Source organism: Coptis chinensis, chromosome 8, assembly GCF_015680905.1.
Source record: "Coptis chinensis isolate HL-2020 chromosome 8, ASM1568090v1, whole genome shotgun sequence".
Lineage (NCBI taxonomy): Eukaryota > Viridiplantae > Streptophyta > Magnoliopsida > Ranunculales > Ranunculaceae > Coptis > Coptis chinensis.
This window is the reverse complement of record NC_141463.1, coordinates 17598461-17616631: the sequence shown is the minus strand read 5'-3', so window position 1 is coordinate 17616631 and position 18171 is coordinate 17598461. Positions and strand designations below refer to the sequence as shown.

Sequence of the window (18171 nt, the reverse complement as noted above, 5' to 3'; positions counted from 1 at the left end):
CAAGAAAACCTCCTAAGTTTATCTTCACATGGAGCCCAAGACAAGAACACGTCAAGATATTATACCCAAAAGAACAAGCAGCAAATAAAGAAAGGACCTTAGTTGTCTAGTGTTAAGATATAATAAGCCAGGGGAAAGAAATAAAGTTGGGAACAATCAAAAGCATGCTCACTTAAAGATGAAACAAGGCATGCCCAACCCATTTGTAATTACAGTCTCTTAGACCCTTTGTTCATTTCCAAAATTCCTACTGAAAAAGAGCATTAAAATGGCCAAAAAGATGCAACGTGAAAAATGAACTTCTGACTTAAAAATGTGGTATTCATGTCCAAGTTAAAACAAAAGGAGAATCTTTGATACTACAACTTTGTGCATTATTACTCTGATCATCTGATGCATGTTATCACTGTTACATTATTGTGGAAAATAATTCTGAAGTTGCTAGTTCTCCCCCCAAGGATACAGAAGTTATAAAACTCCTTGAAGGGGAGACAGACAACAGTAAACAGGGAAAGGACATCACAACAGGACACAAATAAGCCTTTCTGTAAACCCCATCTTATCCAGTTTGATCAAAAACACCAAAACTCAGTTAAGTTCTCTGCATTCCTTCATACAAAAGGCTGCTCATTGTTGATGACAAGACAGAGAAATAAAGGTGTCAAAAGACAAGTGTAAGACTTGTTACAAGCTATTTTTTAGAGCATGGGTGTCTTATATTCTCTCCTGGTTTGTGGTGTGGGCTTATCTCCTTTGCCTTAAGGGTTCACTTTTTATTTATGACAAAAGCAGAAAAATAAAGATGATAGGATTTCAGGGTAAGAAATATAATGACCCGATGAGCAACCAGTTGTTTCAAATTTAAAGAACTTGGATTTTTATTCTTTTTGTGACATACATTGAAATTTTATTCTTTTGTGATATGGGTTCAATTGTTTTATGTTTTCCTATACAAGCTGTATTGTACTGCCATGAAGCCAGAGAATTAATTGTGCAAGGACTTCCAGGTGGGTAATATTTATTCTGTCATTCAATAATGTTGTTGCTCATGTAACTTCCAAAATATATAGTGAGTTGGGCTTATGTTGTTTTTGTAAACAAAGCTGTCTTCTGATTGATGGTGGGTCAGAGGCATAAAGACATTAGTAGTTGAGTTTCATGGATGATGAGAATTACTGGAGTGTTTAATATTAGATCCTTGTTTCCTATTTAAGAACTCCAGTTGTGTTTTCTTTTTTGTTTGGTTGCCTTTCTTTTTCTCCCCTCTCTTCTTCTTTCCCTTTCTGCACTAGTAATGGATTCTTCCCAAGTCTTTGGAGGAATAGAAGAATGTAGCAATAGTGAATCTGGATGGACCATGTATCTTTCTTCCCCCTTGCATGATGAAGTTGATGATGACCGTAGTGATGATGAAGAGCATGAAGATGATGATGATAACGACAACGACAACAATGATGACAGTACTGACACTGATGATTCTATGGCTTCTGATGCCTCTTCAGGTCCAAGCCACCATGAAAATCTGCTTGGGAATGGAAATGGTGGTTATGGTATGTCTTGCTTCAACAAAGATGAAGATGAAAACAATAGGAAGTATTATTCATGTAAGAAATCAAACAGACAGTTGGAGAAGAAAACAGGTGAAGATAAAAGGACCAAAGAAGTGAAAGAACAAGGTTCAGTCTCAATGGGAAGGAGTACTGCTAGCTCTGTTCTAAGTGGTACAATAGCTAAGGTAAGAAAAAATTAACTGGGTGGACAAGGGAAATTAGAAATGCTTATATCCTAGAGAACTTGTTCTAGATTGGTAGTAAGTTTCTATCCGTGCTTCTAACAAGTAGATTAAAATTCAAGTCATGTTATGTGTTCCTTTTTTTCTGTTGTTGTATGACTCCTCAATCAGGAGATATAAACAGTCTAGAACAGCTAGCAAATGCATGTATGCATCCATTTATTTGTGCATTTCAGCAACTAACTAACATGATTTGAGAACAAAAGTGCCAGCACGGGATTTAAAGTATAAGCAAGAGGTTGGTGGACAAACAAAGACTACTAAAATAAATCTGCAATCATTTTTGTCATACAAAATGCCCATCTCAATCATTCATGGAAAACTTGATATTCTATTTTGTCAATATAAACTCAGATATGTTATCATTTATAAAAGTTATCCAAACAATACCAGTTTGAAACTCTTTATCTAGTACAGAAAAGTATGTTAGTCATGTTAGTTAGCAGAAAATTCGATCCCCATGATGATGAAACTATGCAAATTCAATTTTTTTACATGACATTTTGTATGTGTTAACATTAATATTGCACCATCATGTTATCAACTTATCATGCATCCGATAGTGGTAAGGAGAGGGAATCATCAACATAGAATTTGTGAATATATGTGAATGCAATTTCATTCCATTTAATCTCAAAGCAGAGAAGATAAATGTTCAAGATCACTGCATAACGTATGCACCAACCACCAGAAGTCCGACTAATCAAGTGAGCGGAACGAATGTTCTGGGCTGAGGGGGCTATGTGGACAAAAAGTCATTTGGTTGGTTTCTGTCTATCCTCATTTCTCATCTCTTCTCTTTGTCCCTCTCCTCTCCGTCTCCATGCCTCTCAATTTCTCCCTCTCCACTCTCCCTCTCCGCTCATGCCCCCACTGCATAGCAGTATACTAGTCTAAATCCTACTGGTCGCCGTAATAATGACTAGCTTAAGAAAGACTCGTGCATGTTTGGGGGTATCTAACACGGTTGTGATGCTTCAGACATGGTAACATGCATCACCTGAGCCCCATTAAGGTGAACACATTGCAAAGCCCCAATGGATACACTACGCATTTTCTTAGAAATTCGAGCTTCAATGTCAAAAAGAAATTCCAAAGTACATCGCCCCATATAATATCATCAAGATCTATCCTGGAGAATAAGCAATCAATCAAAACAGAGCGGAGACAGACTATAGCCAATGTGATTATAAAGAACCAATTTTCCGATCTTAACTGGAAAGAGCTACTTTGTATTTGACATAAGCGATCAACTCATTGACCATATTGCCTTCGGGGAAGCATGATGGATGGCATTTTCGCACCTGAGAAACAACACGGAGGCTATATCGCTAATAATAATATGAAACTTCACCAGTTTAAAGAGAGAAACTCAAGGTTTATGATTATTTCCCACCTTCGCTTGAAGGTGAGTTAAAAGTATTTAGAGAATAAAGTTAGGATGGTACCACACTACCAAGATACATGCATGTCAGTTGTCCTGGAAAGCAACGCATGACTACGCTGTTGGTTATTGGAATATTAGCATACTTCTAATTCTCAAAGTAGATCTGGAATATCATATTAGGAAGACCTTCCAATTGTTGAAGGTACACCTCACTGAACATGTGATCATGAATGTGGATTCTGCAGGACACCCAGAAATTTCGCAGAAATATATAAGGTGTTCTTTTGTTTTCATGTTAGACTTGGCTCCTGGCATTCAGATATTCTGTACCAAAAAGACTTGCAACCACACAAACGGCCCCAACAGCAGCAACATGGCTTCAAAAAGACATCTATAAGACTAGGCGTTCAGTCAAGGACATCAGGTTTTGGTAAGGACACCAGGATTCCTCTATATCCAGAATCATAGGCAGCAGAAGATTGGATTTCTACCCCACGTTTGAGTTGTTGTTATCGGTCTACAGTCTACACGTGTCTCCTGCTGTCCAATCCAAGTTGTAAGTACATATAGAAGACAAATCTTGTTCCCATAATAGATGTTATAAATAAATTATCACATGAAAATAGCATTCAGATGCTAAGGTAACATTATACTACTTCAGCAAAGCTTAAGAACATTATTGCAGTATCAGAGGACGGGGCAGAACATGTAACAAGGGAAAGACAAAAGACACAACAATAACAATACATAGAAACACAAACAATTCAACGTATTACATTAATCTAACATTGGGACAGCTGACTTCAACAGGGAAACAAAAGCTCCATCCGACGTTTGCCCATTTTGAATTTAACACAAGGACAATCATTCTATCAAGTAGCACACAAAATGATAGAAAGCTCAGTTGTTTGATTGTTTAGCAAGCTTAAACCACTCAGTATGGAACGACCCTGGTATATCAGTCCTTTCATAGGTATGAGCACCAAAGTAATCTCTTTGAGCTTGGACCAAATTAGCTGGCAGCCTAGCCCTCCTGTAAGTGTCAAAGTACGCAAGACTGGATGACATACCAGGAGTGCTGATGCCAGCGTTGATAGCAAGGCAAACAACTAGTCGCCAAGCAGACTGTCGTTCAATCATCTCCTTTGCAAATTCAGGATCAACAAGAAGGTTTGAAAGATCGGGATTCCTGTCGTAGGCTTGCTTGATACGATCCAAGAACACAGCACGTATAATGCAACCTCCCTTCCAAATCCGGGCCAGCTCCCCTAACTGCAAGTCCCATCCCATTTCAATGCTCTTTGCACGGATGAGATTCATTCCTGTGCGTAGCTACATATCTTGGATGCATAAAGAGCTTGCCTCACATCATTAACTAGTTTTTCCTTATCCACAGCTTGATCAGTTAAGATGTCACCAAAACCACCTGATTTGAAGACCTCAGAAGCTTTAACTCTCTCCTCTTTCAATCCACTAAGGAACCTTGCGTCCAAAGATGAAGCAATCGTAGGAGCTGCAATTGACAAATCAGCCGCTTGTTGAACAGTCCATTTACCAGTACCCTTCATACCAGTCTTGTCGAGAACCTTGTCAACCAAATGACCTTCTCCTTTGTCATCCTTAATTTTGAAAATATCAGCAGTGATCTCAATCAAGAAGCTAAGAAGTTCCCCTTTGTTCCACTCTGAAAAAACACTCAGCAATTCCTCGTTAGAAAGCTTCCCAACTGACTTCAGTACATCATAAGCCTCAGAAATTAATTGCATATCACCATATTCGATCCCATTGTGGACCATCTTAACGAAATTGCCAGAACCTCCTTTGCCAATGTAGGTAACACATGGGCCACTGTCAGGAACTTGAGCTGCAACCTTGAGAAGAATGTCTTCAATATACTTGTAGGCCTCAAAGGATCCTCCAGGCATCATAGAAGGGCCGTTCCTGGCACCCTCTTCACCACCTGAAACTCCCATTCCAAGATAGAGCAGGCCCAGTTCAGCCATTGCCTTTTCTCTCCTCTCGGTGTTCTCATTACCACTCATTACCGCCATCAATAATACAATCACCCTTCTCCAAGTAAACTGAGAGAGTTTTGATGGTTTGATCAACAGGAGCCCCAGCCTTAACAAGCATGATTATGACACGAGGCTTCTGGATTGACTGAACAAAAGACTCGGGATCATGGAAACCATATAATGGAAGGTTACCTTCCCTTTTGGCTCTTTCAACAGTCTCGTCAACTTTTGAGGTAGTTCGGTTGTAAACAGATATGGGGAACCCTTTCTCCGCAATGTTGAGGGCGAGATTTTGCCCCATCACGGCCAGACCAGCAAGGCCTATTCTTGAGAGGTTTCCCGAAGACATGTTTTTTCTGTCAAAAATAATTGATTACCAGTAAGAGACCACAGAATAAAACTTTTAAACAAATAAGTGCCATTATCCAACTAAACAGCATATAACAAAATCAAAGTAATTCAGCTTTCACTGGCTAGTAAATTCACTACATAATGCTTTAAGTGCAAAAGATTGCAGAGCATACTTTAGATTTTAGTTATTTTAGAAAGAACACCGTACGAGTTCAGGACTTTTTGTTACATTCTTATTGTGAATAAAAATCTTCGTTAAGAGGAAGAGAATCAAAAGATCTATTACGTGCAATCTTTTGTATAAAAAGTCATAGACAACTAATTCACTAATCACTAGAGATCTCTCGGATCAAGAATAAAAGTATCCAACCACTGAACAAATTTTAAACAATAAGATCTTGATCAATCTAAATCTAAATCTAAATCTAATAAATCAAAATGATATATCAAGAAAATAAGATGAGATAATAATTAAACCTTTCAAGCCTCAATGGAGAAATAATGAAATTGTAGAGGATGGATGATTTATAGGTAAAACTAAATTTCAGATTCCAAAATGTTTGGTGAACCCTTTTTGAGAGCGTGGACTCTCTCTAGCACGAGTCATAATAAAAAGAATGAGTAATTTATTCTGTACTTCCTTCTGTTACTTTGTAAATTAGCCTCCTCCTTCTTTTAGTGACATATTTCCTTTGTTCATAAAGACCTAGATATGGATCTGGGTCGGATATTCGGATCCAATCACGGATCAAACTTTTTTGTTTGGCCAATAAAAACAAAGAATTGAGAGTAATAAGTGGCCAAAAATGGAAATAATTGAGCTGTTGGTAAATTGTAAAATTTGGATGGATATGACTGACTATATGAATTGTTTTTCTTAAACTCGACCTATTTTGGTAGCCTATTAATATTAATCAAATTATATATACAACCTTTAAATTACATAAATCATAACTTTTTTACATGGGTTGTCATTGGCTTGGGTTCACTTTAAATTACATAAATCACAACTTTTTACATGGGTTGTCATTGGTTTGGGTTCATTCTTTAAGGTTGTCTACTCTCCAAAGTCGCTGATTCAACATGCCCACTTCATGGCTGAAAAAACAAAGTAGGGACTTTCGTTGCATTGTAATAATCCTGTCCCAAACTCAGTGCAGCTTTGCTTCAATAGAGTCCAGACATAGTTGTATAACTTACTACTTTGCTATCTACTAATGAAATGTCTATTTCCAAAAAAAAAATTGGCTTGGGTTCATTTGGGTTCATTTTGAGATTCATCATATGTACTATATATATACTGGCAAAATGTCAACACGTCGTGGATCAGCAGCCTCAAATATAGGCCATGTCCCATGGATTTTGTTTCATACTTTCACGCAGTCTGTGGGGAAGGAGGAAAAGGTCAACTTATGGCCATCCGTTTAGAACTTTAGACCGGACCAGTTTTCTTTTCGAATATTTGTATGATTGTGTCTTCTCGACAAAAACACCAAAATATACAAATAGCAATGTACTAAATGAAGGCCATACTAAATGAAGGCCAGTTGATAGTTTGATAAATAGTACAAAATATTAGGATATGGGTATTTATCGATATTCAATTTCTGGATATGTATGGTGGATATATCTCTCTCTTTGGGAATATTTGACATTGTTTCACATGCAAATATCGTAAATATATCCAAAATATCGACAAATATCGTAGATATTGTGAATATTTCTTGATATATCATGATACATTATTTATATTTATTTAAAATATAATGGTAAATATTAAATAAAATTGTTATATACACAAAATATCGTTAAATATCGCAAAATATCACAAAATATCAAAAATATTGCAAATATCGTCAAAATATCACCGATATTTGCAGTCGTATATATCTCTTAACATATCGTGATATTTATATATCTTTTTCTGAAATCTGGATAGATATCCCCAAATATCGCGATATATCGGGATATTTTGTACTATGGTTTGATACAACTAACATTGTTTGGACAAAATTAAAGTGTCAAAGTAGAGACGTAGCAAGCAGATGAAAAAAAAAAAAACCCTAAATTGAAATTAACAAGCAATTCAAGATCACTTCAACATCAATTGAATTCAATCCCCAACCCAAATTCACCAACCTTTTACCCCAAATCTCAAAAAACAACAACGCGACTCCATCAATTCCCAAAAAAAAATCTCACCCCCATTTTTTATTTTCTTTGATTTTCGATTTTTGATTTGTGGGAAATCACTTGTAGCGGCGATGAAGAAGAAAAAGAAGAAATGGGTTTTTCCGCTCTGAACTTGCAGTCGGTAAATCGCTTTTTGATCGGCAATAGTCATGGGCTAGATTGTTCTTCAATTTGTGGTTGTGTTAAGGATTTCTTTTTGAGTTTCTTATTCACCACTTTGGAGTATGATATGCCTAATAAGACCTACAATAAGCCAGATCTGTATATAGCTTTTAGTGTGGTTTGGTGTTCTCGTTCTGCTATCTTTGATTGTTGCAGTTGCAAGTCTACACCCACTAGTTTGAGTCCTGAGTTTCTGCTACAAAACCATGGTGTGTGTTAGTTATGTTTGTTAAATTACACCTCTCATCCTTTACGCATGTTTCTGGATTCGTTTTCTCCTTTCCGTCCGTCTTGGTGTATCGATACCTTGATATGGATTCCAGTCAAGCCACCACCGCACCTCAGTTGAGCACTTGGTGGGGCATTTTTTTTTGGAAGCGTTACTCTGATAATTGAGACTTTCGGGTCTTCTGTTATGATCTTGGTCTTGTTCATCGACTTCGGGTCTTTTGGAGGAACCGGGCTAGAGATAGATGCTTTGAAGGTTTCGTTTTGGTGGTAGTTTACGGATGTACATCGAACACTCTTTGTTTGCTTATGGTCGACAGAAGGAGAAGCTCTTGGGGTTTGTCTACATGGGTTTGGTGTTATTCATTTTTGCTTTGGCTCATGTATTTTCTTCTGGCTTGTTAGGTGTTAGTTGTAATATTTGGTTCAGATCATGAATACAAAAATGGTTTATCGAAAAAAAAAAAAAAAATTTAACTTTTCACAATTTCATCATATTCAAATTTTATTTTATATCTTTTTTACAATTTTGTGTTTTAATTTAGGGTATTTTCTTCAACTTTTCACCTTACACGGCCTCACTCTAGCACTCTAAGTTGGCCTAAATAGTATTGGTTGTATCAATTGGCCAATTTTATTTAGTACATTGTATAAATTGGTATAAAAAATAGTACGTTGAATCAAAGTGCATTTTTCGAATAGTACGTTGTACCTCCTAGTAATTTTGTCTATCTTCTTTGATGTGCCAATTTGGCGCATTTGTGCCTTGTTCATGGTGTAGAGAGTAGCGACGAACAACCGCAACAAGAGAGAAGATGATGGAAGGTCATGATCAGGTATTGAAGGCTACCTACCAAAAAAAAAATGCGGCGGTATTGACACCCTATAAAATGGGACTAGCACCCCTTTGAATGATATAGGTCACCAAATAAACTATTCAAGACACTAAATAAAATGCGTTAAGACACTATATAACATCCAAAATGGGTGCTAGTCCTATTTTATGGGGTGCCAATACCGCAATACTGCGGCCTTAAAAAAAAGGTGCGGTATTGGCACCCTACTTTATGGGATTGACACCCCTTTGGCAAAATGTAAAACAATAATAGTTATTCCTTATATGTCTTTTTACACCCCACATGCCCATAGTTCTACAGTATCGGGTTGCCATAAGATCCCATATCCCACTGCAGGCAATTGCCGCGGAAATTTTTTTATGTTTTTTATTTTTTTTTCACTTAAATTTTGCGTATTGAACACACACGACATATGAATACCTCATTTTCTTCTTTAAAGCTTCTTTATACACTCCAAAAACAACACCAAAACCATGACAAAAAAAATGTACAATCGAGACATAATTTTGCTATCTCGCCGCAAATATTTTCATATGCTATAAGAAAAATTTGTGATCAAATTAATGAAGAAGAGTTTTGATAATTAACACAAGCAAAGACTCCATTTTAGTAAACACAACCATCTCGCGGCAACTAACTTTTTTTACGGTGGCTATTAAAAAAAAAATTAAAGAAAAAAAGACCCACGGCAACCACCTTCCGTGGGATATGGGATCTCGCAAAGAATCGCCTGCCGTGAGTGTTTTTTATGTGATTAATGGAAGAGTGCTAGTACTTTTGAATTGATCAAAAAGGTGTAAATTCCATAAAGTGGGGTGTGATACCGCGACCCAAAAAATAGGAATTGAAGGCCAGCTTGAGTCATTTGTTCAGCAAACCTACAATAGCTTGGGTCTGTAGATCCGATATTCGGATGCATGGGCCGGACCTGAGCCTATGTCGTCTAATGCCTTGCATAGGCCCCCAAATGTTTGCCACTTACACGGTTACACCCACTACCATGTTAACTTAAAAATTGATTTAGCCCGCACACAAAAAAAGTCCACTTCCACACAAAAGTCCGTTTCAGAGTAAGAGAAGCCAAATGATTTTTTTTCCAAACCCAATTAATCCAATTATCCTTTGTGTCACGTGGGTGAATTGGTCTGGAATACTGGAAAGGGCACATAAGCAATCTCAAGTTCAGAAAACAAGTAAGCTTCTTCTCTATATATGGAATCACTTTTCCCTTTTCTTAATGTTAAATCATTTTCAAAGCCATATGGACGCACAGTACACTTGATGCTCCTAGACTAGAGGTTGCTTTGGTTCCTCAAGAGGACTAATTTCAGACCTCACATCCATTTCTTCTATTTGCAGCAGATACTTAAACCAGGAAGTTTCGCAACGGAGGTAAAAATGTCTCTACAGTGTAACATTTCCAGTGAAAGAAAACAGAGATACTGAAACTGGAATCAGCTGTTTAATGGCTGTGACTTGTTATTGATTCAGTTGTTAATCTGAACCGATTAATTCAATTCCAGTTCTGTGAGTTTCTTATCGTCGGTGTCTAGCCTAAGTATCTGGTAATGTAATATCCTAGTAGATGCAGAGTTTTAGCATTTTAAGACTTTTTGAAGTAGTAATGCTTTTTAAGATTTCTTTGATGTAGTAATGCCTAGAGTAACTTAGGACCCTATAAAGAGTACTCTGAAGTAGTAGTGCCTGGAGTAATATGGCATTCGAAGCAAGATCTTCGTGAGTTGTTATTGAGACTTACGAAGTTGGCATACATGACTGAATATGTTTAAGAAAAATGGTGTAGATGTAGAAGAACACTTTAGGTATTTAACCATGTTTCTACTTCAGGTGTTGGTGTTAAGGCGAAGTTGAGAATAGAAGACACAAAACACAGCATTCATGGCTGCTTCCACACTGTCTCTAGGCACTTTATTTCCAACCCATGCTTCACTAAAATTAAACTCCAAGAATTCCAGTCCGTCGTTATATTCAAAGAGAACACGACGTGTTCATAAATCAAGGGCACCACGAAAGTTTACTATATTTGCTGTGACTGAAGGTTCGGCAAGGTCTAGCAAGTCGGAAGAGAAAATTCCCTCCTGGGCTCTACCAGATTCTGACGAGCTTCCTCCGTGGGCTCAAGTTGAAGGCCAAGAGTCATTACAACAGACGTATGAGATCCCCTTTTATGTTCAGTTGCTTGCTTCAGCAATCACCGCAATAGCTGCAGTACGTATTCCTCTTTTTATGAGTTCTTCGGATCCCATTCTTCGTTTACTGTCACATCAATTTTTCCGTTTACTTATTTTGACTGCAGATAGGTTCCATATTCGAATTTATAAACCAGAAGCCTGTTTTTGTAGTGAACCCAGACAGCATCTTTTATGCTCCATTGCTAGGATTCTTTGCTGTCACCAGTATTCCTACTTCAGTGCGTTTCATTATTTTTTTATTTTTTTTCAATGTTTTTCTCCCCTACCTAGATATTCGACAGTAAATGATGATTTAATCAACCCGTTAGTAACTTCAGTTTGTATTGTTCCTTGTTTTCTCTCTTTTTTTGATACGCCATCTAACAGGCATTCCTCTGGTTCAAATCTGTTCAAGCAGCTAACAAGGCAGGTGAAGACCAAGATGGGAAAGACGGCTATCGCTAGACTCAGAGCTTTCATAGGAGCACAACTGTAGGATGCTCCTTTTTCCCCCACTTTTGTTCTTTTCAACTGGAAAAAATGGTCGTATATATCACCACGACATTGCTGAGTGACATCATTTATACATAGACACTAAGTCGATTCCTAAGTGCACTAAGTTAGCCAACTACATCTCCATCGCCCTGAGTGTATCATCTCCATCTTCCACATCCACTCCTTAACCTTCATCAGCACTTCCACTCTCTCTCAGCTCATTTCGTGTAGAGTACACTTCATAATAGTTTACATCATTCAAAGAACCACAAATTTTAGATTCTTACAGTCGATTTAAAGAACAAAAGAGATAGGATATCCCGAAACGCAAATGCTTAAATGAAAACAGAAAAAACTAACCTCAATTTGTGATTTAAGTGCTTATTAGTTACCTTTCACTAACTGGAAATTCTACTTTGGAGTTCCCTGAAATTAGATTTTCAAAAAACATGTACTTGAGCGCTATGCAAACTCAGAATGCATGCACATGCTTACATGCTTATATTCTAGAATGACGATTCTGAAGAACATGAACTTCAGTTACAATCAAAGTAATTAAATTTCATTTTCGGTTACTGTTTCGGTTACCACAGAAAACAAAAATATAGAAATTTTTGAGAAATTTTCACGAAAAGTAAGAATATGTGAATACATTAACAACAAAAAAAAAATGGCATAGCAACTATTCTTTCAAATTTAAATATGTGTCTATACACCAAAAATAACCAAAATAAACAACTTACTTTCTCAAAATTAACAATCCTCTCAAACATAATCAAATGTGCCCCCATAAAAAATTAAAAATTAAAAAGGAAAAGCAACAAGGATAGCAAGGTGAATACTAAATCTTAAATGTTTGTTTGAGAAAGATTAGGTCTTTAATATTTAATAACTAGTAAATGCTAAATGTTAAATTAACAAAAATAATTTAACCACTATTTAAATTATTTATTGCACTTGCTACTATTTGAAATATTCTATATATTTCGTAAAAAACTGCATATTCGTATACAAAATGAACGAAATCGAAAAAATGGTCGAAAATTTCATGAAATTACTTTGAAAACTTGCAAACAAAAAATGTAAAGTTCGAAATGTTTCTATGCCAACCGAAAACAAAAAATTCGTGAAAATTTTCTGAAATTTAGTTCCTTGGTTACAAACTTACAATCAAAGGAATAAAACCATAGTGGAACAAATAATTCTCTAACCAACACGCGTGCATCACGCATGCATAAAATGGCTATATCGGATCAATCATAAGAAACGAAAAATATAGGCAATTAACTATTTCATGCAAAGAACATGAAAACAACCATAACAGACAATCGCAAGTATGTACCTCTTGAAGATGGCTTGTAATTGTACAAAATAAAATCAGAGAGGACGAAGAGAAAATAAATAAATTTTCCAAAATGGGCCAAATAAAACACTGTAAAAGATGGACTACCCATGTAACTACCAAATTCCCTAGAACTCAAGTGATGACCACGAAAATATTGTACTATGAAAAGTCCTAGATCAAATGTGTGACATAGTATACCATACATCATGTAGAAGAACAAAGGAAAAGTTCAGCTGGAAGACTCACCTATCCAAACGACACTACTCCAGAATTTTCTTGTATGATTTTTTACTTTGTAGAATCTGTCATAAAATCCATAAGCAAATTAATCCCAAAATAATGAAATGCTATTAATTGCCAGCCATAACACAACATGTATAGACCAAAACCTGAACTTTTTAAATCCGGACCGACAGGGCCGGCTCAACCCCCTAGCAAAATAGGCAACTAGTTAGGCCCCGCAGCCCAAGGGGCCCCAATATAATTCAGCCCATTGCTTTCTTTTCAGCCTACAATCGTTTTTCTGGCCCTTATTTAAGGGTTAGATAAGGTACATTGGAATCTATGAAATAACGTTAGATAACCATTTGTTTCCCTGGCCTTCTCCAACGTTTCTCTCGCGTTCTCTGACCAAAAAAATTCCTCGCATCCATTGGCATTTGGCGTTCTCTGACCAAAAAAATTCCTCGCATCCATTGGCATTTGAACTTTGCCTAGGGCCCCTGATTGTCTTGAGCCACCCCTGCGTAACGACAAAACAGTGTAGGTCTGCTCTCCAAATTCTTGATTCTTTTGATTAGGAGATCTTCCATAGCTCCATTTGATAAGTGTTCCTGCACAATGAAAGCGATTGACAAAACAGAAAAATAAAAGAGGAAGAGGAGAAATCAATGTAAAAAGAATCGAGAGAGGGAAGAAATACATAAACGAGGGAGGAAGAGAAGGGAGTTGAGGAGTTGCTCATCATAAGTTCAGAGAAAAGAGAGAAGAAGAGTTTTTGTTCGATGTCCAAAACAAACACAGACTAAACCATGAAAAAATGATACCTACCTGGTTAAGAAACTTTGTAACCGGGCGTTCAATGCCAACTTCAATTCATACTTTTGGAGCTAGTGTACAAAAAAATTGAACTGCCTTTGTTATGTTGATATAATAAAGACCACAAAAATTCCTTTTAAAATAAATAAACAAATAAGATAAATCCTTATTTTCCTCCAGACAAAATTCTCTCTCCTCATTTTTCTCTTTCAAGTTTCAACCAAATGCTCACCATTTCCACTCCACTCCTCCACTTAAATCCCACCAAACCCACTCAAAACCTCAAAATCACCTCACAACTCCCTACACTCCCCCTTTCAATATCCGACCAAGACCTCAAAACCCGAGGCTTCAATCTCCACCGTACATTCACAAACCTCAACCTCGACCACCTTAACAAAGTCTTCACATCAGTTGGTTTTCCAAAACGTGACCCAGAAAAAATAAAAATAGCATTACAACATACAGACTCATTGTTATGGATAGAATACTTGAAGACCAAGAAACCGGTTGCGTTTGCACGTGCAACAGGTGATGGTGTTTTTAATGCTATTATTTGGGATGTTGTTGTGGATCCTTCTTTTCAAGGAATTGGGTTGGGGAAAGCTTTGATGGAAAGAATGGTGAGGGAGCTAGTTGAAGAAAAGGGATATGGAATATTGGCTTGTATGCTGAAAATAGAGTTGTTGGGTTTTATAGAGATTTGGGTTTTGCTGCTGATCCTGATGGGATTAGAGGCATGGTGTATTCAAGAAAACAAAACCAAAATAAATAAAATTTTGTGTATATTTTATTTATTATTATGATTGTGTTGTTATTAATTTTTATATGCTGTAGTGTTATTTATTAAAAGTAAATAAATTGATACAACTTTCTTTTATTTGGTAACATTGTACAAACTGGAAATTAAAGAGTTGTAAAGCTGCATCCCTGTTTTTGCGTAGTCGCTTTTTCGGCTTAATTGCCTTGTACTGTGTATAGATGACAAGCACTAGACCAAAGAACCCAGAGCAATCCAAGCACCAAGTTTGCCAATGTCTCTAGTAAAAAATAGTCTTCAGCGATCACAATAATAGATGGATGAATCCCTTCAGGCCTTCCTTTCACTACCACTGCAACAGTGGGTCATCAAATCTCCAAGCGAGTTACCCCAAGCAAGCACAGTGAGGCCTAGAATTGAGGGCTGATCCCAAAGATATACCCAACTGAAACTGACAACACAGCCAATTTATTATTAGCTGTAATACAGCTCCAAGTCACACTCACCATAAACCAAGGAGTACAAGCCAGGAGTCGCGGGTTCAAGTTCTCAGTTGTAAAAGATGCAAGAATCCCAAAGAAAATTCCTAGTAGCCCTCGAACAAATTTTGAAGTTACATAGAACTGGTGCTATAGTCACTGAAGCAACTGCGGATGGCTTAGACTACTTCTCCTCAAAAACAACAGGAATGGTCAATTTCCTTGGTATCGAGATCGAGCGATAGTTCTAGAAGGTCAAGAAGAAAATTGAGTAAAGCAGATGGTTTCAAACTAGAACGGTTTCTCTTTACTTTGCAGCCTCCATTGGCTTCAAGAGCTTCACTCCTTATCCTTAAAAACTCCCCGCTTCTACCCCAAAAAGGACCACCTTATGCATTGAAAAAGCTTGAATCAAGGCCAACTACACTGTCTTCAACGTCATTCTTCAGATGGACATTTGTTTTACAAACAACAAACACATATACGAGATAGAATGAAGTAAACACAATTGCACCCAAAAAATTGATCTTACCCACGGCAACAATCAAAAGCAAGGCCAGAATTCAAAGGAGGAAGAAACAATTATCTCCAACAAAGTCAAGTTTACCAACACACTTTATGCGAGCCACAACAATGCTAGAGTGACCCCGGCCACTGTACAAAAAATATAGAATACACCCCAAGGACTATTAACACCTACAGTCCTTGAAGCAGTCCCTACAAACAAAACAAGGCTAGCGAAAAAATCCAGTGCCCAATTGCCAAGTGATAGGAGTTGTAACTCCAGCTGCAGTGGGAGGCAGTTTCATACCTTTGATAAGCTTTCAAGTGAACAAAAGCAAGTAGAAGTTGTAACCATTAAAATGTAAAACCAACACAAGCAACCAAAGAAATACAAGGGTAAACTCAAAATAGGCCAATTCCCACGCAAGTAATAGAATACGTAAAGATGGTGAATCTAATTACTGGTGTCACATGAATGTTAGGATTTAATAAACAAAACCCTTGGTGAAGGATTTTGTAATCTTTCAACTTTTGTAACTCTGCAAATAATATATGTAAGTAATCAAACATGAGACGGAAGCTACGACAGGCATCACAATAATAATAATAATAATAAGGGTTACAAAAAGAAATTGGTTATAATACCACAACTCAATTGTTACTTCAATATAATTAACAACAATGAACATATTAGTTGTTTTACTCTGTAAAATAGCTAACGCCATTAAACTATATTAAGGATTTAGTACATTAGAGACAATGCTCACTAACATAGGACTATAGAAGGTAAATTCCAGATTGCAACATTAGAAATTAGAACAGTAGTATATTGCTACATTAGAAATTAGAACAGTAGTATATTGCTAGCTATAAGTTCAACATAATCAGAAACCCTCTCGTTGCCATCTTGTCGAATTGAGCGAAATGACCATGTTATACTCATGCAATCAATTTCAAGTTTCTAAGTGCTTCTTTTATCATCCCCACTTCCTTCCACAATCCCATTTGCTTCTTTTGTCCCTCTATGACCTTCCTTTATAATCATGACTGTGTGCTGTTTTGATCATTCCATAAGTTTCATTAACCTTATAATCTATGCAAACTCATATACAAAAAATCCTTCCTTTATTATCCTACTCCCATCCATACTTAACCAAATACGTTAATCCAAAACTTTTAAATATCAATGGGTATCTGTGTTGGATATGATATGTTTATACAGATAAAACACGGAAGAGTAGAATTTCAGCCGTGTCATTATACCAAATCCCTCAACCAATCGCATAAAAGATCTAATCCATGACAAACATGGCAAATTAAGTAGACAGTAAAGCAAAACAAGAACATCTTCCAGCGTATACTATCTTATTAAAAAGGTATATAGTTGCTAAAGCAAAAACAACTCGCAAACTTAACCCGTTGTCAGGTGAGAGACAATGAATTGAATTGAAGATTCGCCTCTTAGATGAAAAAACACCGAGCGTCCGACATCAAAAGTAATGAAGCAGCCGCCCGGGTGATAGGCTTTAAGGTTAAGTTCATCACATTATTATACATTACAAGTAATTGGGCAAAGAGCCCAATTTTCCCAAATAATTTCGCCCTGACCCCATTTCAATTTTAATTTCTCTAAGAGTACTATGCAAATATTTACATAGGACCTACGACAAGATTAAAATTGAAAATGTGTGCTTGAGCTTGAGCCGTAATTGTAAGTAAAAAATTAGGATTATATTGACATACCCCCCACCAGTAGTTGCAATTAGGATTACCTCCCATAATAATTGAAATTAGGATTTCCCCCCCAACTTGACAGTCAATAGGAGTCAACCAACAGTTTCCGTCAGTTGACTGGTCAAGGATCATGAATTGTCCTAAATACCCTTTTTCTGTGAAAATTACGAAATTAGCCATTGACACTGTTTATTGGACTTGGCCCACGGGCCGTGGGTTTAAGCACAGCCCAATTATAATAAGCCCACTGAAGTTCTGAAACCAAATCGAGGGAGAAGGATCCGCTGTTTATCTTCTTCTCTAACGCCGGATAAGGTACACTATTGCAAAAAATAACAACCAAGAACGAGGACCATACTGAGAGGCATGATGTTTCTACGGCTTACCTTTTTTGTACAAATGTACATTTGTACTTGAACATTATTTTCGTTAAAATACTTGGTAGTTTGGAAAGTTGTTTTGCGCTACTACCAAAAGGGATTACTGTTTTAAATGACGCCCACACAAAATGCAATGGGAGGTCGACAATGATTTTATCACTTCCAGTAGGTCCAGTGAATTAAATATATGTTTTGCTTATTGCTATATGTTCTCAGCATTGCAGTCTAGGTATGTGTACTCTCTTTGTTTTGTATCTCA

At 36.8% G+C, this 18171-nt stretch overlaps 3 protein-coding genes and 2 long non-coding RNA genes across 5 annotated transcripts; 3 read left to right on the top strand and 2 right to left on the bottom strand.

Moving 5' to 3' along the window:
* The first annotated feature begins 592 nt into the window (after positions 1–592).
* LOC147480274 (uncharacterized) lies at positions 593–1962 on the top strand. The gene has a single exon (XM_086579859.1). It carries the CDS (start codon positions 1295–1297, stop codon positions 1748–1750), a length of 456 nt encoding a protein of 151 aa, XP_086435985.1. The 5' UTR covers positions 593–1294; the 3' UTR covers positions 1751–1962.
* Positions 1963–3904: 1942 nt separating this feature from the next.
* Positions 3905–6161, bottom strand: LOC147480273 (6-phosphogluconate dehydrogenase, decarboxylating 2-like). The gene is given in 4 exon segments (XM_086577337.1): positions 3905–4504; positions 4507–5212; positions 5214–5550; positions 6023–6161. Coding segments are annotated over 3 exon segments (1461 nt in total). The 5' UTR covers positions 5544–5550; positions 6023–6161; the 3' UTR covers positions 3905–4079.
* Positions 6162–10012: 3851 nt separating this feature from the next.
* Positions 10013–11037, top strand: LOC147480272 (uncharacterized). The gene is made up of 2 exons (XR_015204521.1): positions 10013–10178; positions 10345–11037. It is a non-coding gene; the product is annotated as an uncharacterized LOC147480272 (long non-coding RNA).
* LOC147480270 (uncharacterized) lies at positions 10771–17518 on the bottom strand. The gene is made up of 3 exons (XR_015204522.1): positions 17215–17518; positions 13264–13850; positions 10771–12098 (listed from the first exon to the last, which is right to left on the bottom strand). It is a non-coding gene; the product is annotated as an uncharacterized LOC147480270 (long non-coding RNA).
* LOC147480271 (Acyl-CoA N-acyltransferases (NAT) superfamily protein) lies at positions 13993–14935 on the top strand. Its single transcript, XM_086577336.1, is given in 2 exon segments — positions 13993–14696; positions 14699–14935. Coding segments are annotated over 2 exon segments (549 nt in total). The 5' UTR covers positions 13993–14279; the 3' UTR covers positions 14831–14935.
* Positions 17519–18171: the final 653 nt, after the last annotated feature.

Excerpts from the sequence above, each read along its gene's own strand:
- LOC147480274 (XM_086579859.1), top strand. The coding sequence starts at position 1,295 with ATGGATTCTTCCCAAGTCTTTGGAGGAATAGAAGAATGTAGCAATAGT.